Source organism: Mustelus asterias, chromosome 16 (assembly GCF_964213995.1).
Source record: "Mustelus asterias chromosome 16, sMusAst1.hap1.1, whole genome shotgun sequence".
Classification (NCBI taxonomy): domain Eukaryota; kingdom Metazoa; phylum Chordata; class Chondrichthyes; order Carcharhiniformes; family Triakidae; genus Mustelus; species Mustelus asterias.
In genome coordinates this window covers 10,936,912-10,959,217 of record NC_135816.1, presented here as the reverse complement: position 1 = coordinate 10,959,217, position 22,306 = coordinate 10,936,912, and the positions used below count along the sequence as shown (strand labels likewise).

The window sequence follows — 22,306 nt, the reverse complement described above, 5'->3', positions numbered from 1 at the left end:
TCTCTCAGTAGCTTCTCACAATAAGCCACAGACAGCAGTCCATCACACAAACCAGCCTTCTATCCATTGACTCTGTCTACACTTCCTGTGGCCTTGGTAAAACAGCCAGCATAATCAAGGACCCCACGCACCCTGGACATTCTCTCTTCCACCTTTTTCCATTGGGAAAAAGATAAAAAAGTCTGAGGTCACGTACCAACCGACTCAAGAACAACTTCTTCCCTGCTGCCATCAGACTTTTGAATGAACCTACCTTGCATTAAGTTGATCTTTCTCTACACCCTAGCTATGACTGTAACACTACATTCTGCACTCTCTCCTTTCCTTCTCTATGAACGGTATGCTTTGTCTGTATAGCACGCAAGAAACAATACTTTTCACTGTATGTTAATACATGTGACAATAATAAATCAAATCAAATGTTTGTCTATTATCTGGCTTTCCTTGCTATAGGCTAAAGGGGCAGAGTGTAGACTTCAGAGTATGATAGCATGGAGGCTGTAAAGATAACAACCTCAAAACACAAAGGACCATGTTTTCGGCAGGTTATGTGTTTATCTACAATGCCTCCATTTTACAACTTGATGTGACAGCTCAGAAATGCAATACTGACAATTTTACAAAAAAAAGACATCTTTGTATATTTATATATAAAAACACTTGTCAGGATGGGAGTGCCAGCATGAGTGAGAGAACACAAATTCCAAGTTATCTGCACAGTTTAACAAACCAAACCACAACTATTTAAATATATACAGTAGCCACTTGGTCAGTGTGATTCTACGAGTTTGCGCGTTCTTCCTCGTGTCTGCGTGGGTTTCCTCCGGGTGATCTGGTTTCCTCCCACGCTCCAAAGATGTCCGAGTTAGAGGGATTGGCCATGGTAAATTGCCCCTTCGTGTCTCAAGATGTGTAGGTTGGGGCATTAGTGGAATAAATGTGTGGTGTGACAGGGATAAAGCAGGTGGGGGAGCGGGGGGGGGTGGACCTGGGTAAGATGCGCTGTCGGAGAGTCAGAGGAGAATGATGGGCCGAATGGCCTCCTTCTGCATGGCAGGGATTCTATAAGTCATGGTTGAGGTGGCCCAGGACTCGATTAGTAAGAACCAGACCAGGGGAAACTAAAAATGCACTCAGTAATCCTCCACCATGACCACAGAGTATAGAAATCCCCTCACTTGTAATATTTCAGGACCCCTGGCCTGTTGTTTCTGTAGGTTTGCAAAATCAAAGTTTTGTTCTGGCCAAAGAGAATGCAATTGCTTCCCTGGATCTTTGTGCTGTTTGAAAATGAGCCTTAATATCCTGCACAGAGTGCACAACACAAAGTAACAGTACGGTGAATAAGACCCTCCAACAAGCTGGGCACATGCTAAAAGAGAAACTGCTGGAAAATCTTTGTCAAAGCTTTGACAAAGGGTCATCAGGACTCAAAACGGCAGCTCTTTTCCAGATGTTTCCAGACCTGCTGAGATTTTCCAGCATTTTCTCTTTTGGTTTCAGATTCCAGCATCCGCAGCGATTTGCTTTTAAACTGGGCACATGCTCCTGCCAACTGCAGAGGAGGGGGGGGTCACAGCACTTTCCTTGCTGGTCTTCTGGAGTCGGCTGTCCGGCGGGAACTGAGGGCCCACCCTCCGGAACGCCCCCTCTCCCCACCACCTGTCCCGGGAACCATGAAAGCTTACACTGTCCATTTTGCCTGGTGGCTCACTGTGGCTTTTGATTAGGTGACTTAAAATTGGTGTGTGTGTGTGTGTGTGTGTGTGTGGCGGGGGAGAGGTGGGGGAGGGAGGAGAAGGGGTGAAGTGGGGTCTATTCAAACGGAACTGGAAATGTGGGGCAGGATCTATTGAGCCCCAAATACATCATTGTAGGCTGGACCCTCAGAACTGGTTAGCACTGCTGCCTCACAGCGCTAGGAAACCGGGTTCAATTCCCGGCTTGGGTCAGTGTCCGTGTGGAGTTTGCACATCCTCCCCGTGTCTGCGTGGGTTTCCTCCGGGTGCTCCGGTTTCCTCCCACAATCCCAAAGATGTGCAGGTTAGGTTGACTCACGATGCTAAGTTGTCCCTTAGTGTCAAGATATGCAGGTTAGGGGATTAGCGGGGTAAATACCTGGGGCTACGGGGATAGGGCCTGGATAAGATGCTCTGTTGGAGAGTCAGTGCAGACTCAATGGACTGAATGGCTTCCTTCTTCATCGTAGGGATTCTATGAACCCTCAGGTTTATCCTTATCGTTCTTTATCATGGCTGGACGGGGCATGGTAGGGGAGAGCGGGGAGTGGGGGGGGGGGGGGGGAGGGGAAATCATTTGTGACCCCCACCTCAGCTGATTGACTTCAACCAGGCGGAGAGACAGCCTGAAGTCCTAACTGTTTTCCCTCCTGGCGACAAGGAAAACAACAACACAGTGACCAGGCAAGCAAAATGGAGACCGGGTGTCCCTCAGCAGGAGTCAGGGACGAGGCTGATGTTGCAAACTGCAGTAACCGAGAATAAACCATGACGTTAAATTAAATGCACAAGGAATGCCCTGCTCCATGTAAATATACAGTCCAAACCCCAGTTACACCGCTTCAGAGTCCAATGGTGAGACTGTTAACCGTACGGTTGGTAAGTAAATAACACGGTATTTAAATTTACAGGTTTAAACATTTTTAAGTTAATAAATTACCGTAATAATGGTTTTCCAAAAGTTCAAACAGGTGTAAACGTCACAGTTTGTGTAATGCTCAATTGCTGTGGAAAGTTTATAATGTACACTATTTAAACAGAGACCCACTCACAGACAAGGAGTGAGGCGATAAGAGGTTTTCACTTTCGCAGATACGGCTGACTTTAAGTTGGGGGAAATGGGGGACAGGTGAAATCATTTATTGCCAAGAAGAGACAGAACATTTCAATCCAATCATTGAAAGGGAAACTGGGGGAAAACATTAATCAATTTCTAGAATGTATGCTCAGGTACAATCCTAGAAAAGCAGCTTCTCCCGCCATCAGGCTGGTACAGAACTCCATCTTGCAAAGTCTACAGCAGAACCTCCATTACCTGCACCCCAAATATCTGTATTCCCCGCCAACCACTTGGGGTTTAACAGGATAAAGCTTAGTTATCATTCGAAGAACCCTCTCCTCTCAATCTTTCCGTCTAACACCAGGTAACCTCACAACCCAAGTTTGGTTCAATCCAGTTTCCATCACTTTATTCTTATTCTGGAGGCGCTGCCTTATTCGCGACCAAGGATTGTCTGCCCGCCATTTTGTCGATAATGGAAGTTCAACCATACTTCACAAGACCAAAATGGAGCTTGTTTACTTCCTGCCCTGCATCAGCCAAAGACACTGAAAATCTTCTCATCCAAGGTCAAAGGTGCAGTGGTTGACGTTAGCATATAATACCTCCCCACCAGAGTCCATTTGATCCCAATGTGGAAGCCTCGATATTAAATGTTCCTCAGGGGTGTCTTCGAGCTAACTGACCCAGTTTAGAATAATTGAAACGTTGTATAAAATGGACGGCTCATCCATCTTCAGTATCGTGTGGAATTTTCCATGCAACATTTTCATGAAGATTTCCATTCTTGGTTAGGCTTTCTCCCTGTGCAATGGCTCAAATTGACTTGAGTTTGAATGAGACAAACATTTTTTAAAAAGATGATTATGTATTTCAAGCCCCAAAACCATGAAGATGTGGAGCCAACCCATTTGCGATGCTACACTTGGAAAGCCAGTGAGAGGCCGTCACGGTGGCACAGTGGTTAGCACTGCTGCCTCACAGCGCCACGGACCCGGGTTCAATTCCCGGCTTGGGTCACTGTCTGTGTAGAGCCTGCATGTTCTCCCCGTGTCTGCATGGGTTTTCTCCGGGTGCTCCGATTTCCTCCCACAGTCCAAAGATGTGTGGGTTAGGTTGATTGGCCATGATAAATTGACCCGAGTTTCAGGGGGATTAGAAGGGTAAATATGTGGGGCTACGGAAATAGGGTGGGAGTGTTGTCGGGGAAGGCTCGATGGGCCAAATGGCCTCCCTCTGTACTGTAAGGATTCTATGAAGGCCAGTGAAATAGTGAAACGCACCATTTTTTTTTGCAAGAGGGCAGAACTCCTCGTGCACGGCCTCGTTACATTTAAATAAACCGCACACCATTCAGCAACATACTTTAAATTTGGGGAATTGAATTCCATTCTGCGAAACTGAAGAACAGCAGTGGCCTGTGGCCGCCATGTGTTCACTGATCCTGAACCATTTCGAACAGCGAACAGATTGTGTGGGAAATCATTGAGATCCCTTTATAAACTTAACCCAGAGGGAGGAGCTGAAATTCCGTTAAATCAAACTTCAGCTACAACGCGATTAAGGAAATAGTGGTCATTTCGAATTGTTTTTTTTAATGCGATTCCTGTCCGACTGCACACAAGTGACCATCTTATTTGCTGGCTTTTTGTCAGGATTTTTACAGCCACTCCAGCTGGCGGGATTCTATGGTCCTGCTGACTTTGGAAATGACGCGATTCGTTTTACGACCCCACCCTCGCCGTGATGGGGGCCGTACAGTTCCACACGAGGAGTTGTGACCAGAGTTCACCTATCTGCCAGTCTTGTCCAGCAGCGCACTGTCGTGCAGAGTCTGCGGTCAGAGACTTAGAAAAATCCTTTTCCTGAAGAAAGCCTGGCAAACTCTTCAATACAGTAAAAGTGCTTAGGGAACCAATCAAAAAGCAGCTCTCTTAAGGCGACATCTTTACGGAGCGAATTGGTGCACGTAGGGTCGAGAGAAGAATCCTTGCCAGGGCCTCCCTTCCAACATACTCTTCATTGTGACAGCTGTGAGGAGGAGCTCAACTCTTCAGATGAGGAAAATCAGAGAGGGACCGCTCCTAAGAGTCAGTTGAAAGAGAATAATGGTCCAATGCAGCAACACTTCAGGAGGAGTGAACATTAATCGAAACTGAACTCCAGCCATGCCTTGAGGAACCAATTATTGCACACAGTCTTCACTCCCTTCTGGCCCTCTTGGAGAAGCTACCACAGTGGAGATGAAAATGTACAATGATCTTCACAAGCATCCAGTCAGCACTTTGAATAATAAGCACAGACCTCCCCACAGGACGAATACACCATCAGCAATGTTGAAGGGTTCAATCGTCCCTGGAGACCCAATCAGTGCTCAGAAGGACTAGGAATCGACCAGGCCCCGAACAAATGAATGATGATGAGACTGAAATGCCGGCTTGATCTCCTGGGAGAACCGTCTGAAGCATGAATGCGCGGGTTCAGCCTTTGTCGTGTGTGTCGGACAGCTACCTGTTGTTCTGGAGTTCTTCTCTCAGCCACGTGGGCAGGGTCTGTCCCAGTTTATACAGGAGCTTCGACAGCTCTATGTTGGAATCCCTGTAGTATTCTCTTAAAAACACTCTCGACTGTGGAAGGAGAGAGAAAGCGGAATGACTGTTACCATCACAAAGGCTTAGAAATGCCACTGAATAAAACATTAAATGAAAGCCAATTCTGTATGCTGAACTTGGTGACGTGGCTGCCTCTCCCACAACAAAATGGCAAATGAAGACAATCCCACTGAGGTGACCAGACTGTACGCCAGTTCAGCCAATAACTGACAAAGAAAATTTATACAAGTTCCAGCAAAGGCTGCAGCTGTGTCGACAACTCAACCTCCCTTCCCTTTACTCTTGTTAAAGCAGCAACACCTACCAGGGTACAGGCTCACAGAAAACAGGAGCCAAAATGTTATGGCTGTTCCTGCTGGCGGGATCTTCATAGAATTCCTACCGTGCAGAAGGAGGCCATTCAGCCCACTTAGCCTGCACCGACCACAATTCCCCACAAGATCTGGAATTAAGAATCTACCCGATCACCATGAAACCCATTGCCAATTGTGGGAAAACCCCATCTGGTTCACTAATGTCCTTCAGGAAAGGAAATCTGCCGTCCTCACCTGGTCTGGCCTACATGTGAATCCAGACCCACAGCACAGTGGTTGACTCTCAACTGCCTTTGGGCAACTAGGGATGGACAATAAATGTTGGCCCAGCCAGCGACGCCCATGCCCTATGAATGAATTTTTAAAAAATCCCACCCAGGCCTTATTCCCATAACGCTACATATTTACCCTAGCTAGTCCCCCTGACACCAAGTGCAATTTAGCATGGCTAATCCACCTAACCTGAACATCTTTGGAGTGTGGGAGGAAACTGGAGCACCGGGAGGAAACCCACGCAGATACGGGGAGAGCGTGTAGTCTTCACACAGACAGTGACCCAAGGCCGGAATCGAACCCGGGTCCCTGGCGCTGTGAGGCAGCAGTGCTAATCACTGTGCCACCGTACCGCCAACGGTGACCACCCCCCCCCCCCCCCCCAAACTGTGTTCCAGGCGGTGGAGGGTGCAAAGAACGGGAAAACTGTGGAGATATCGCACCCAGAATAATTTGACATCGCGGCCAAGCAGTCGTTTCCTGTATGTAAGCCTGGGTGAGTGGGTGTTGTTGGGCTAGTTGGCACAGTTGATTAGGGCTGTGGGAGTCACACCAAAACACAGTGGTGCCTGAACCTGATACTTGCATGTGCAATTCCCAGCAGGAATCGCGGAATTCATCAGAAAGCGGAAGCCTCGTTCCACTCCCTCTTCATCTAGAGTATGGTGGGGTCCATTGTCCAGCTCTCACTAGATAATCGACCTCAGCACTGAGAAGAATTAATCATTCCTGGCTGAATGAAGAGGTTACGGAGAGGATCAAATCTCCAAAGATTAGTGATAGGTCAGAAGATTGATCAGATTTCAAGAAAAAGCAAAAAATAAATAAAGGGTTAGGGTTCGGGTTAGATCATTGAAGCCCTGCGGTGCAGAAGGAGGCCATTTGGCCCATCGAGTCTGCACCAACTCTCTAACAGAGCATCCCACCCAGGCCCTATCCCCACAATCCCATACATTTACCCCACTAATCCTCCTAATTTACACATCCTCAGACACTAAGGGGCAATTATGCATGGTTAGTCCACCTAACCTGCACATCTTTGGACTGTGGGAGGAAACTGGAGCACCCAGAGGAAACCCACGCAGACACGAGGAGAATGTGCAAACTCCACACAGACAGACAGAGTTGAATAAGAGAGAAAGCTATTTGATATAACATGAAAAAAAAATTAGTAAGAGTTTCTACAAGTATTTAGATGGGAAAAGAGTTGGTGCTCGATCTTTCTCTACACCCTAGCTATGACATACTTGGACAATTTTCCACATTGCTGGGTAAATGCCAGATGCCAGTGTTGTGGCTAGACTTGGCTAGGGGCACGGCAAGTTCTAGAGCACCAGTCTTCAGTACTATTGCTGGAATATTGTCAGGGCCCATAACCTTTGCAGTATCCAGTGACTTCAGCCATTCCTTGATATCATGTGGAATGAATGGAATTGGCTGAAAACTGACTGGGTGGCACAGTGGTTAGCACTGCTGCCTCACAGTGCCAGGGACCTGGGTTCGATTCCCGGCTTGGGTCACTGTCTGTGTGGAGTTTGCACATTCTCCCCGTTTCTGCGTGGGTTTCCTCCGGGTGCTCCGGTTTCCTCCCACAGTCCAAAGATGTGCTGGTTCGGTGAGTTGGCCATGTAAAAATTGCCCATTTGTGTCAAGGGGACTAGCTAGGGTAAATACATGAGTGTTATGGGCCTGGGTGGGATTGTGGTCGGTGCAGACTCAATAGGCCGAATGGCCTCCTTCCGCACTGTAGGGATTCTATGACATCTGTGATGCTGGGGACCTCTGGAGGAGGCCGAGATGGATCATCCACTCGGCACTTCTAGCTGAAGATTGTTGTGAATGCTTCAGCCTTGTCTTCTGCATTGGTGTGCTGGACTCCCCCAACATTTTAATTGTGCTTTGATACAAGTCAGGACATTGGGAGCATTGAGTACATACGTCTGTGTCCATCTCTGGGTATCTCCGGCCTTTGCTTTTCCCCAGGCACTTTGCTTTATTGCCATCCAACAGCTGACACCAGAAACCTTTCTTTGGATCAAATCTGAAATTCAGAAGATAACGTGTGTCAATGATTTGCCAAGATAGGGGCCATTTTCCCCAACGTTCCTACGTGCTATAAGAGGAGCGACCTGATCGAGGAGTACAAGATTACGAGGGACATGGACAGAGTGGATAAGGAGCAGCTGTTCCCCTTAGTTGAAGGGTCAGTCACGAGGGCACATAGATTCAGGGTGAGGGACAGGAGGTTTAGGGGGAATGTGAGGACATACTCTTTTACCCAGAGGGTGGTGAGGGTCTGGAGTGCGCTGCCTGGGAGGGTGGTGGAGGCGGGATGCCGCACATCCTTTAAAAAGTACCTGGATGAGCACTTGGCACATCATAGCATTCAGGGCTATGGGCCAAGTGCAGGCGGATGGGATTAGGTGGGAGTTCAGGTGTTTCTAATGTGTCGGTGTGGGCTCGATGGGACGAAGGGCCTGTTCTGCGCTGTATGATTCTATGTCATTGCAGCTTAAGCTGGCATTTAGTACCTTTCCCCAGTTACCCTGTCAACTGAATGGCTGCTGAGCCACTCGAGGGCAGTTAAGAGTTAGCCACATTGGCGTGGGACTGGAGCCAGTCCCAGAGTGGGTGCAGATGGCAGGGTTTCTGCAGGTGTGAGTGAACCAAACTAGTTTTTTTTGGCCATTTTCATTTTGGACACTTTCACGGTCTTTCTGTTGCTGAGATCAATATACTTCCAGATATCTTCTTAAACAATTCAAATGCTCAAACTCCCAGGGTGGGATCTGAACAGTCCCTGGATTATTAGTCCAATAACGTTAGGGTGCAGAATGAGGCTATTCGGCCCATCGTGCCTATGCATGAACCATGTGGCTGATTGTTGTCTTCAAGGACACATGTGAGGAAAGCCTGGAGCCTTCTCTTCACAGCAGAATGGGGCCTGCCTCCCCTGTGATCCCACTCCATTTTCCCGAATCAGGGTGCTTTATTTGTGGCCTCAACGGATTCCTTCCGGGAATATTTGTGCTATAGAGGAAGTCCAGCAAAGGTTTACCAGACTGATTTCTGGGATGGCGGGACTGACGTATGAGGAGAGATTGAGTTGGTTGGGATTGTATTCACTCAAGCTTTGAGGGGGGGAATCTCATAGAAATCTATAAAATTCCAACAGGACTAGACAAGGTAGATGCAGGAAGGATGTTCCTGGTGGTGGGGGTGTCCAGAACCAGGGGTCACAGTCTGAGGATACAGGGTAACCATTTAGGACGGAGAGGAGGAGACCACCCAAAGAGTGGTCAGACTGAGGAATTCGCTACCACATAAAGCAGTTGAGGCCAAAATGTTGTATGTTTTCAAGAAGGAGTTAGATATAGCTCTTGGGACGAAGGGGACTCAAAGCATATGGAGGGAAAGCGGGAACAGGATATAGAGTTTGATGATCAGTCATGATCATACTGAATGGCGGAGCAAACTCGAGGGACCAAAAACCCTCCTCCTCCAGCTCCTCTTTTCTATGTTTAAATATGAGTTTTGCTTGCTCAAAATCCCAGCTCCCGCCCCCCCCCCGCTACCACTGGGAAAACGGTACAAGTTGCGACGTTAAGATGGCAGGAGAGATCCAAGGAGGATTCTGAGACTTGCTGTTGGGCCTGAGCTGGGCTTGAGGCCTGCTGAAATGGAAGGAGGGGAACCCTGGCAGCCTGAAACCACTATCCCCCGACCCCATGCCACCCCATTAAAGAGGATTTTATCACTACAATCCCAGTCCTGTCACTATAGTTAAACGTGTTACTGACGGTCACGTCTCACCTCCTGTGGCCCTGTCAGCAGAGTGGGGAAACAGCTCCGAGCAGATTCCCCACTCTGCTGATGTGCGAGTTAACCATTACTGATACAGAAAGGGAGCTGAGAAATCTCTCTCAATTCAGGAACCTGTTTCCGTTGAGTAGTTCCATGTCAATGTGACCTATTTCTGCTCGGCTGACCCTGAAATGCACCATTTCCCATGAGCCCACCCCTGGGAACGGCCTGCTTTATTTGGTCTGTGTGTGTGTTTGTTGTTAACATGAAGACAGGCCAAAAGGGGGAGGTATTGTTCAGTATATACTCAATCCCGATTGTGTGAGAACTGCTTTATAACTGATCGCAGCCCACACACACATATATAGGGCCTTTAACATGGCAAAATGAGCGCAGTAAGAAGTCTCACAACACCAGTTAAAGTCCAACGGGTTTATTTGGAATCACGAGCTTTCGGAGCGCTGCTCCTTCTTCAGGTGAGTGAACACCCTGGGAAAAAGACTCTATCAATTCCATCCGTGCCTCTCATCATTTTGTAAACTTCTATCAGGTCGCCTCCGACATTCAAGTGAAAACAAATCAAGTTTGTTCAATCTCTCCTCATAGCTCGCACCCTCCAAACTAGGCAACATCCTGGTAAACCTCTCTGTACCCTCCTCAAAGCCTCCATATCCTTCTGGTAGTGTGGCGACCAGAATTGTACACAATATTCCAAATGAGGCCTAACTAAGGTTCCATACAGCTGCAACATGACTTGCCAATTTTTATACTCTATTCCCTGACCGATGAAGGCAAGCATGCCGTATGCCAAATGCGTTGCCACTTTCAGTGATTGGTGGGCATGTACGCCCAGATCTCTCTGCCTGTCAATATTCCTAAGGGTTCTACCATTTACTGTATAATTCCTACATGCATTGGATCTTCCAAAATGCCATTACCTCACACTTGACTGAATTAAACTCCATCTGCCATCTCTCCGCCCAAGTCTTCAAGTCTATATCTTGCTGTGTCCTCCGACAATCCTCTTCACTATCCGCAACTCCACTAATTTTTGTGTCGTCTGCAAACTTACTAATCAGATCAGCTACATTTTCCTCCAAACCATTTATATATTCTATGAACTGATCCCTGTGGAACACCGCTTGTCACGGCCTTTCATTCAGAAAAGCACCCCTCTACTGCTACCCTCTGTATTCTAGGGCCTCTCACGTTTTACAATCCGTGAATGGATGCTCATCTAAAACTCTGCTTCCTGTGTCCAAACTTGCACCAAACCCCCTTCACCCATCACCCCTGCGCTCCTGGTTAAGCAATGCCTCGATTTAAAAATTCTCATCTTCCCTTTCAATGGCCTGGTCCCTCCATACCTCCTTCAGTAACCTCAACCCTCTGGGATTGCTGATCTCCCCCCGAATTCTGCCCTCTTGTGTGACCCCAGTTTTCATTGCTTCCACTATTGGCAGTCGTCAGCTATCTAGGGCCCAAATTTTGGAACTGTGGAACCGTCCAAAAAGAACCAGCGCATCGGGGGTGGGTGAAGATTGTGGAGCCCACTGTCTACGAGGATGTTGGCAGGAGACACCATTAATTCTTTCAAAAGGAAATTGGATAGACACCAGAGGGAAATAAATTTGAGGGGATAGAGTGAGGGATTGGGACTGACTGGGTTGCTCTACAGAGAGTTGGCATAGACTCAGGGGGCTGAATGGCCTCTTTCTGTGCCTTAATGACTCAGTTACCAGTTGGCAACAGGTTCCCCCCCCCCCCCCCCCCCCATAACCCAGCGGCCTGGTTTTAGAACCTGTGGGACCCCAGCTCACCTCTGGGTGGGGAAGACCCAACTTGATTGAAGTACAGTTATCTGGCCAGCGTTAGGCCTTGCACGCTATCAATCCCCTAGTGGGGTGAGAATCCCACCCATGAGAGCTGTTGACCAATAAAGACTGGCAGCTCTCCATCGCCAACAACACCTCCAGCTCCAGGGTCCGGCCTGAGGATCGCCCACTGCTGCATCCTTGGACACAGGTAAGCAGGATGGTGGGCTTCCCAGGGAGGGTCACCGGAGAATGGGGTACAAGGTGGTCGGAGGCCTTCCCGATGCCAACTACCTGATGAGACCCCGTCCACATGAGGATTTTCTGGGCAGTCTTTGGGAGGCACAGCAGATTGACGTGGTCGGCGCAGGCTTGGAGGACCGAAGGGCCTGTTCCTGTGCTGTAATTTTCTTTGTTCTTTGACGTGAGTCCCATTAATGAGACTAATTCATATCCTGTCACTGGGTGTGTGGGATTCCCGTGTGGGGACACTCCCCACACCCAACTTGATAAGAGACAGTTTTTCCAATGCTGGGACTTCAATGTGGGCATTTCCCTATTGGGAAAATAAGTAGAGAAACTGGCATTAATTATGTTAAAAAGCTAACAGCCCCGGGGATGAGGGTGGAAGGGGGGGGGGGGGGGGGGGGGTGCGGGCAAGGCGTATGGTGAAGGTGGCTGACAAAACTGGCAAGGCCACGAAGGTGAATGTCTTGCAGGTCTTAAGGAGAGGATTGGATTGTCCAAGCGGGCAGCCTGGCCAGCAGCAGAGAGGCAACACCAGCGCTGCAGGGGCCCACAGCCAATGGTTCTCTGACGCTACGGCAATCGGGGGGGAGGGCGAAGGAACTGTGATCGGGGGTGGGGGGAACTACAGCTTGGGGTAGGGTCACCAACCCCCCAGGAGTGGCCTGGAGTCCCCAGGAATTGAAGATCAATCCCCAAGACACACGGAACGTCGAAAAGGATTGGGATTTTTTGTCATTTCCTTTAAACATTTCTCTTTACCAGATTTGGAAATATTGAAACTGTGGGGAAAGGCTGTTTGTCTGACAGTTAAGCTTCAATCAATTGGGTAATCAGTCTTTTTGCTTTCCAAGGTCAGTGTGTCACAAGGATGGATATGTTGGCCGACTAATGGCTGGAGCATGGGGGAAAGTCATTTATAGAGTCATAGAGGTTTGCCACATGGAAACAGGCCCTTCGGCCCAACTTGTCCATGCTGCCCTTTTTTTACCACTAAGCTAATCCCAATTGCCTGTGTTTGACCCATATCCCTCTAAACCCATCTTACCCATGTAACTGTCTATTTTAAAAGACAAAATTATACCCACCTCTACTACTGCCTCTGGTAGCTTGTTCCAGACACTCTCACCACCCTCTGTGTGAAAAAATTGCCCCTCTGGACCCTTTTGTATCTCTCCCCTCTCACCTTAAACCTATGCCCTCTAGTTTCAGACTCCCCTATCTTTGGGAAAAGATGTTGACTCTCTAGTTGATCTATGCCCCTCATTATTTTATAGACCTCTATAAGATCACCTCTAAGCCTCCTATGTTTAAGGGAAAAAAGTCTCAGTCTATCCAGCCTCTCCTTATAACTCAAACCATCAAGTCTTGGTAGCACCCTAGTAAATCTTTACTGCACTCTTTTTAGTTTAATAATATCCTTTCTATAATAGGGTGACGAGAACTGCACACAGTATTCCAAATGTGTCCTTACCAATGTCTTGTACAACTTCAACAAGACATCCCAACTCCTTGATGAAAACAGTTGGTTCTCAACCTTGGCCAAGCCCAAGGCTTTCGGGAGAGACCTGGAGGGAGTATCCTTGCCCTTGCTGAGGTTTACTGAGCCAGTAATTCCTGCTCCCTTTCATTGCCGAATCTCCCACCCCTGGGAATCACACATGGCACCGACTGACTTCTCCCTGGGTTCTAACTGCACGATGGCACCATGATTTCACCATGTTTCTCAGCCTCTCTGCAGTGCCATGTTTGGGATATTCCAATGCCCAACAAGAATGAAACGGCGACGGGTGCGTGTGGCGCGGTTGGGGCTGTGTTCCTCGTGTCTGACAGTCCATCCACTGCGTGGGGGGGTGAGGTTAGTATCAGGCCCAAGTGATTACTTTCAGTTGAAGATGGTTAAAATGCTACTCACATCAGCAGCTTGTGATAGTCAACGACATTCCGGAGCCCCAGGAATTTCTGCACCTTTTCCATCGTCGCTGCCGGCTCTGTTCGGAGAAGCTGACCGTCGAGGACGAGGATCTTGAGAGGAGAGAGTGAGAATGTGTGACTGGAGGGAGACATCAACAGGGCTGAGAGCACGAGGAACCTGCCTTGCTTCGTGGCTGTGTTTACCCTATCCCCGCCAGCTGGTGTTCCCGATGGGGGTAAGGGGCCGAAATTGACAACCCACCTGCCATATTTAAATAGGCAGCCAATGGTAAAGTAGGCTTGTTTCCAAACCAGCTGACTTTGATGTGCTGCCTCCACCTCAAAACGTAGGAGATGGCAACCCCGTTATTAAATGTAACCTGCAGGGAGCAGGATAGAAGAGGGGGGTTGGATCTTTGGGAGCAGCTCCTTGTGGATTGGGAGGAGGCAGTCTTCTAAGAGCGAGTCCCCCCTTTCTTCCTAACTCCCTCTGCAGCATGAAACTCAATGGCCTGTCTCCCCCTCACCGACTAGCCGAAACCCTCCTTGCACAAGACCAGGCGGACTTATTGGTTCCGTGCATTCATTGAACTCTCTTCATCTCAGTGCAATCCTGGCAGCGGCCACTTGGTGGTGCACAGACCAGGTAAGGGCGGCAGATTTCCTTCCCTAAAGGACATTCGTGAACCAGGTGGACCTTTACGACAATGGTTTCATCATTGGATTTTTAATTTAAATTTGGAATTGAATTCAGATTTCACTGTCTGCTGTGGTGGGACTTGAACCCGGATCCTGGGTCTCTGGATTACTAGTCCAGTGATCATACTGTGCCACTACCTCCCCTAAATGTTGCAAACTTGTCAGCTGTCTGCAAGTCTAACCTAAAATTAATCTCACCAATTAATATCACTCCCCCTTATCTTGTAAGTTGATAGTCAGCATGTTGATGCTGCATTCCTGTGTCAGCCACGAACTGTAAATTGCAGAGTTAACATTCAAGTCTAGGGCGGCACGGTGGCACAGTGGTTAGCACTGCTGCCTCACAGCGCCAGCGACCCGGGTTCAATTCCAGCCTCGGGTCACTGTCTGCGTGGAGTTTGCATATTCTCCCCGTGTCTGCGTGGGTTTCCTCCGGGTGCTTCAGTTTCCTCCCACAGTCTGAAAGACGTGCTGATTAGGTGGATTGGCTGCGCTAAATTGCCCCTTAGTGTCAGGGGAATTAACTAGGGCAAATACATGGGGTTACGGGGATAGGGCCTAGGTGGGATTGTTGCTGGTGCAGGCTCGATGGGCCGAATGGCCTCCTTCTGCATTGCAGGGATTCGACGGTTCTATATTATCAGTTAAGAGGCAATTTCTGATTCATGACTCAATGTTCTAGTCTTTTGGTAAGTTGGGAAGAAAGGGTTAATTGTTACACTCAGTAATTTGTGCGTCTGCCAAGGGAAGGCTCGGAGAGTCGTTGCTGAACACAGTGTGGGGTGGTTGACGGAAGGTAGTCCTCAGGCCATATTTATAGCATCATTAACAGCTCGGCATAGACTGGTTGTTAATCCTCGATGGCTCTTTGATGAAGAGTTAAGAGGAGGGGGTTAAGGGCTCGCTGGTGGCCTTGATAAAGATTCTTGTCAGGTTTACAGATCCCAGTGCTCCTATAGCCTGTTCTTTGATCTTAATCCAGTTATTAATGAGCCGTGCCTTCACTGCATATCATAATCTCCCTTGACAAAATACATTTTCCCCAAAACTTTCTACTCGTTTTCATTAATAAATGGAGAGGGCTGTTAAAAATTAACACGGGACCTTTGGTCTTAAAGCAGTGAAGTTAAACTTTATAAAGACTTTGTAAGACCTCATCTGGAGCATTGTGTCCTGTTCTGGGGACACACATGCAAAGGCTGTCAAGGCCTTGGAAAGGGTGCGGAGGAGATTAACTAAAATGGCATGAGGGATGACGCACTTTTGTTACGTCGCATCAAAGAATTCTTACAGCACAGAAAGAGGCCATTCAGCCCATCAGGTCTGCACCAGCTCCATGAATGAGCAATTGACCTGGTGTCATTCCCCTGCTTTCTCCCAGTAATCCTGCACATTCTTACTTTCCAGCTTTCTCCCAGTAATCCTGCACATTCTTACTTTCCAGACATCAATCTACTTCCCTTCTGAATGTCTCCATTGAATCTGTCTCCACCACACTCTGAGAGTTCGCTCCAGACTTAACCGCTCGCTGTGTGAAAAAGCTTTTCCTCTTGTCACCCTTGCTTCTTTTGCCAATTACTTCAAATTGGTGCCCTCTCATTCTCGATGCTTTTAGGAGTGGGAACAGTTTCTCCCTTGTCTACTTTGTCTAGACCCCTGATGGTTTGAACACCTCTATCATATCTCCTCTCAGCCTTCCCTTCTCCAAGAAGAACAGTCCAAATTTCTCCAATCTATCGATGTTACTGAAGTCACTAACCCCTGGAATCATTCCTGTGAGTCTTTTCTGCACTCTCTCCAGTGCCTTCGCATCTTTCCTTTCGGGTCACTGTCTGTGTGGAGTCTGCACGTTCTCTCCCTGTGTCTGTGTGGGTTTCCTCCAGGTGCTCCGGTTTCCTCCCACAGTCCGAAAGACCTGCTGGTTAGGTGCATTGGCCGTGCTCAATTCTTCCTCAGTGTACCCGAACAGGCGCCGAAGGGGATTTTCATAGTAACTTCATTGCAGTGTTAATGTAAGTCTACTTGTAACACTAATAAATAAACTTTAAACTTTAAAAAATAGTGCGGTGCTTAGAACTGTATGCAATACTCCATCTGAGATCCAACTAGTGTCAACATAGCTTCCTTACTCTTGTACTCTATGCCCGTATTAATAAAGCCCAGAATACTATATGCTTTATTAACTGCTCCCTCCACCTGTCCTGCCACCTTTAATAATCTATGCACAGATACACCAAGCTCACTCTGCTCCTGCATTTCCTCATTTAATTTTACCTCTTATTTTATATAGTCTTTCCATTTCTTTCTACCAGAATGAATCACCTCACACATCTCCGCATTGAACTGCATCTGCCACCTATCTGCCCACTCCATCCACATGTCTCTTTCAAGTTCTACACTATCCTCCTCATTCTTCACAATGCTTCCAAGTTTTGTCTCCTTCTCGAATTTTGAAACTGTGCCCGGTATGCTGAGGTCTAGGTGATTAATATATATCAGGGGAGAGCAAGGTTCCCAACACTGACCCCTGGGAGCTCCGCTCCAATCCTTCCTGCTCAAACCCCTACCCATGGAAAGTCAGCCTGCAGACCAACAGGCCATAAGGGAGCCCGTCTCACAGTTGCAACATGCCAGGGGTGGGCCAACTTAGCTGAGAGAGGGGCTTCCCACCCCTCACTGGGAGGCATACCACACTTGAGAGATACTGGCCAATCTGAGTGGCTGGCAGCCCTAGCAGACGCGGCAGTGATAGCGTTCAGTAGTGGGGGCGCTGCTGGGACTGTAGGAAGGAGCACGAGGGAGAGCGATGGTTGCAACAGAAAGGTAAGTCCTGGGCTTATAGAGTCGTGAGGGATCTGAGAGCCCCTGGGAAGGGATGGAGAGTGGGGCAGGACTGAGTTTGGGAGGGCAGGCGGCAATAAAGAAAGGGGAGGTGACCCTCTCGGGGTGCAGAGGGTGCCCCAGAATGAGGCATTCCCCTTCTTGCCTGCCATTCTTCACAGAACAGCCTGCCTCCTCCTGGCCATGGCAGCTATATTTCAATCCAGAGACTCAGGATAATGCACTGGGGACCTGGGTTCAAATCCCACCACGGCAAATGGTGGAATTTGAATTCAATAAAACTCTGGAATTGAGAATCTAATGATGACCATGAAACCATTGTCAATTGTCATAAAAACTCAGAGAACCATAGAAAAGTTACAGCTCAGAAGGAGGCTATTCGGTTCATCTTGTCCATGCCAGCCCGAGGACACCCAGGTGCTCTTTCTGGTTCACTAATGTCCTTTAGGGAAGGAAATCTGCCGTCCTTACCCGGTCTGGCCTACACGTGACTCCAGAGCCACAGCAATGTGGTTGACTCTTAAATGCCCTCAGAGATGGGCAATAAATGTCGGCCCAGCCAGGAACGCCCACATCTCATAAACAAATTTTTAAAAATGATCCCAGTCAATAGGATTGCTAACAAACCCAATAAATTATTTATTGAAATAAGGTGGACGGGCTGCCAGTTCTGGCACCTGCCCACCTGGGGCACTATGGGGTTGGCACCGGGGTGGGTAGGAATGTGATGGGCGAGCCAATCAACATATTTTACGGCCTGGTCACTCTCTCACTTCCCATTTGGGGGAGGTGATGGCCTAGTGGTATTATCGCTAGAATATTAATCCAAAAACTCAGCTAATGTTCTGGGGACCCGGGTTCGAATCCCGCCACGGAAAATGGTGGATTTGAAGTCAATAAAAAATATTTGGAATTAAGAATCTCCTGGTGGCCATTGTCGATTGTTGGGAAAAACCCATCTGGTTCACTAATGTCCTTTTGGGAAGGAAATCTGCTGTCTTTACCACAGCAATGTGGTTGACTCTCAACTGCACCTCGGGCAATTAGGGATGGGCAATAAATGGTCAGCCAGCGACGCCCATGTCCCACAAATGAATAAAAAAATTTTTACCAACTGCCCCCCCCCCCCCCCCAGCTCACAGTGGAGAGAACTTACCTGGTTGGCGTGGTATTGGCTAAGCCAGCGCTCGATGTGCATGGCGTACCAGCCAGGAATGAGACACCGGTTGCGGAGAGCTCTCAGCTTTGGCGTCACATCTGCCGTGGCAGTGATGACCTCGTAGAAACTGTACTTCAGGGCCACAGGGTCATCGTGGGCTCGCTGATGCTGCAAAAAACACAAAGAAAACAAATACTTATTTCCAAATAAGAGAAAGTGAAAAGCCCCCGGTCTTTGTTTGGGGAGCACTGTACAGAAGATGAGGAGAATACACCCTATAAAGTATATTTTTCCCCAACCCCGTTCCATTTCGTAAAGGTCTCAGTTTGACCCCCACCAGCAGCAGTGGTGTCTCGTCCATGGGGAGGTTGTTAGTGACTGTCGGAGAACCATTCACCGTGGAGAGCATCACAGCAAAGTGACGGCACTCTCACCCAACACCTCCCTGTCTGCGCACGCACACACACCAATCTCAGAACTTCAGCAGAGTTCCCAGTCCCTTCTTTGCCAATTCAAGTGACAGGCAGCACGGTGGCCCAGTGGTTAGCACTGCTGTCTCACAGCGCCAGGGACCCGGGTTCGATTCCCGGTTTGGGTCACTGTCTGTGTGGAGTCTGCACGTTCTCCCCGTGTCTGCGTGGGTTTCCTCTGGGTGCTCCGGTTTCCTCCCACACTCCAAAGATGTGCGGGTTAGGTGGATTGGCCATGCTAAATTGCCCCTTATTGTCAGAGGGACTAGTTGGGTAAATGCATAGGGTTATGGGGATAGGGCCTGGGTGGGATTGTGGTCGGTGCAGACTCGATGGGCCGAACGGCCTCTTTCTGCACTGCGGGGATTCTATGACTCTCTGACATGTGTGATCTCTCCTGAACTGAGGCTGCATTTTGCGGGGTGCTAACACTCGTTACAAATCGGCAGAAATGAATTTGCCCTCACCGGGGGTAGATCGGGGTAGATCTGGACGCAGGTGGAAGAAGCAGGGTGTAACCTACATTGATGCTCCCACATAGAAACAGGCCATTGACCCAAATAATCATTGACCCTCCATGAGGCCAAACTACCCAAGTCACGTTTAACCCTTTCCTGCATCAACTTTGCCATCACCCACCCACCTTGGATTATGACACGGGGCAGGATTTCACCTTTTGGTTTGGGGCAGTGTAGTGTTCAATTGCCCCGTGTTTGACTATGAGTCTGTGAACTGATCTATGCTCACTGTACTTGATTGGTTAAGCCTGGGTATGGACCCAGAGCCAAGTAAACAGATGCCACAGATACTACTAGAAACTGAGCTGTAAAGCCTGACTGCAGGAGTTTTGTGCTTGCAAGGATATTTTAAAACTCTTGCCAATATACCTGTTGTACACTGAGGGGATGATCTTACCAAAACAAAATTCTTAAGTCTGAATGAGTGTGAAAACGGGAGAGTTTCAGACCTGTTTCCTTTTACCAAGAGAACAATTGAAATCTTATCACAGTTGGAGAAACAAAATGAGGCAAGTTGGGGGAGTGGACGGAGTCGATTCTCACCAGGAAGCCGGCTGATGATTGCTAGAGAGCGCCATTGCACATGCGTTTGATCTCCCAATGCATTATGTACAATAGTACACAGTGCATTGGGAGATTGTCACTCCCCCCTGCTCCCTCCCAAACATCACCTTCCCCACTCCCCTGATTGCCCCAGCCCAGTCATGCACCCCCAACTCCAATTCCGCCCATCCCTCAGGATATTTCCAGTTAGCCTTTGGCAATTGGCCTTAATAAGCTCTGAGGGGAGATGGTGGCATAGTTGGAGTAATAATCCAGAGGCCCAGGCTAATGTTCTGGAGACATGGGCTCAAATCCCACTATGGCAGATAAATCTGGAATTATAAAGCGAGTCCCAGTAATGGTAACCATAAGAGTGCTCCGGTTTCCTGCCACAGTCTGAAAGATGTGCAGGTTAGGTGGATTGGCCATGCTAAATTGCCCCTTAGTATCAGGGGGGCTAGCTTGGGTAATTGTATGGGGTTATGGGGATGGGGCCTGGGGTGGGATTGTGGTCGGTGCAGACTCGATGGGCCGTCTGGCCTCCTTCTGCACTGTAGGGATTGTATGGTTCTATGAATACTCCCTACTCTCTCCGCCTCTCGTGTTGTCAGTGTTTAGTTCTCAGGGTTTATTCCCAGCTGTGTCCAGTGGGAGCGGCCAGGGTACCTGGTACCAGGAGTGAGCTCGGTCCGCAGGGCTGATGAGAATGGTGATGATCTTCGCCTTCGGGAGCAGGGCTGCTGCTCGCTTCGGGGTCACTTCGGAATCAAAGTAATTGGCGCTTTTCTCAAAGAGGAAATCCGAGCTGGTGTTGGAGGGAACAGGGAAAAAATCCATATACCTGAATGGAGAAAAAGATGGGAATCAGTCGCATCATTATTATTGTAAATTCATTCACTGGGTGTGGGCATCACTGGCCAGGTCAGTGTTCATTGCCCATCCCCAATTGCCCTTAAGAAGGTGGTGGCGAGCTGCCACCTTGAGCCGCTGCGGTCCTTGCGGTACAGGTACACCCACAGTGCAGTTAGGGAGGGAATTCCAGGATTTCATCCAGCAACGGTGAAGGAACGGCGATATATTTCCAAGTCAGGATGCGAGAAAGGGTCACTAGATTCTACCATCTAGAAGGACAAGGGCAGCAGACACATGGGGAACACCAGCATCTGCAAATTCCCCTCCAAGCCACTCACCATCCAGATTTGGAAATATATCTCCGTTCCTTCGCTGTCACTGGGTCAAAATCCTGCAACTTCCTCCCTAACAGCACTGTGGGTGTACCTACACCACACGGAGGCTCAAGGAGGCAGCTCACCCACCACCTTCTCTAGAGGCAATTAGGGATGGGCAATAAATCCTGGCTTCAGTCAGTGACACCCTTATCCAGTGGATGCATAACAATATGTACAGGTTCACATGATTGATAACTCGTAACTATACAGTGCAGAGAAAGATCCCAAACTGTTTTACGGTTGAGGTGGGATGCAGAAGGAGTTCGTTAGAAGGGGTGAAATTGGTCAAAGTGATGGGTTTTCTTTTAAAAGGTGGGAAGGTTCACGCTGAGCTCCACAAGAAGGAATGAACCTGAGAAGAATGGGGGGAGGTCTTATAGAAACATATAAGATTATGAAGGGAATAGATAAGATAGAAGCAGGCAGGTTGTTTCCATCGGTGGGTGAAACCAGAACTAGGGGGGCAGAGCCTTAAAATAAGAGGGAGCAGATTTTGGACTGAGACCAAAAGAGAAAATGCTGGATAATCTCAGCCGGTCCGGCAGCTTCTGTAAGGAGAGGAAAGAGCTGACGTTTCGAGTCCAGCTTTGACAAAATGTCATCTAGACGCGAAACGTCAGCTCTTTTCTCTCCTTACAGATGCTGCCAGACCTGCTGAGATTATCCAGCATTTTCTCTTTTGGTTTCAGATTCCAGCATCCGCAGTAATTTGCTTTCATCCAGATTTAGGACTGAGTTGAGGAGGAACTTCTTCACACAAAGGGTTGTGAATCTGTGGAATTCCCTGCCCAGTGAAGCAGTTGAGGCTACCTCATTGAATGTTTTTAAGGCAAGGATAGATACATTTTTGAACAGTAAAGGAATTAAGGGTTATGGCGAGCGGGCGGGTAAGTGGAGCTGAGTCCACGAAAAGATCAGCCATGATCTTATTGAATGGCGGGGCAGGCTCGAGGGGCCAGATGGCCCACTCCTGCTCCTAGTTCTGATGTTCTTTTAACCGAATGCTCTGCCATTAATGTTTGGGGTGGGTGCGGGAGTTGGGGGGGGGGGGGGCGGCGGGGGGGTGGTGGG

At 48.5% G+C, this 22,306-nt stretch overlaps 1 protein-coding gene across 4 annotated transcripts in view; it reads right to left on the bottom strand.

Annotated features, from left to right (window-relative positions):
* Positions 1–544: 544 nt before the first annotated feature.
* The window catches only part of ndst1b (N-deacetylase/N-sulfotransferase (heparan glucosaminyl) 1b), a 259,765-nt gene continuing 238,003 nt past the window's right edge, over positions 545–22,306 (bottom strand). For all 4 annotated transcript variants that reach the window (XM_078231781.1, XM_078231784.1, XM_078231783.1 and 1 more), the window contains 5 exons: positions 20,673–20,847; positions 18,473–18,643; positions 13,778–13,887; positions 7,937–8,039; positions 545–5,426 (listed from right to left, as the gene is read on the bottom strand). In XM_078231781.1, the coding sequence (XP_078087907.1) occupies positions 5,307–5,426; positions 7,937–8,039; positions 13,778–13,887; positions 18,473–18,643; positions 20,673–20,847 (679 nt within the window). In that variant the 3' untranslated portion in view covers positions 545–5,306. The remainder of the gene's footprint in view (positions 5,427–7,936; positions 8,040–13,777; positions 13,888–18,472; positions 18,644–20,672; positions 20,848–22,306) is intronic.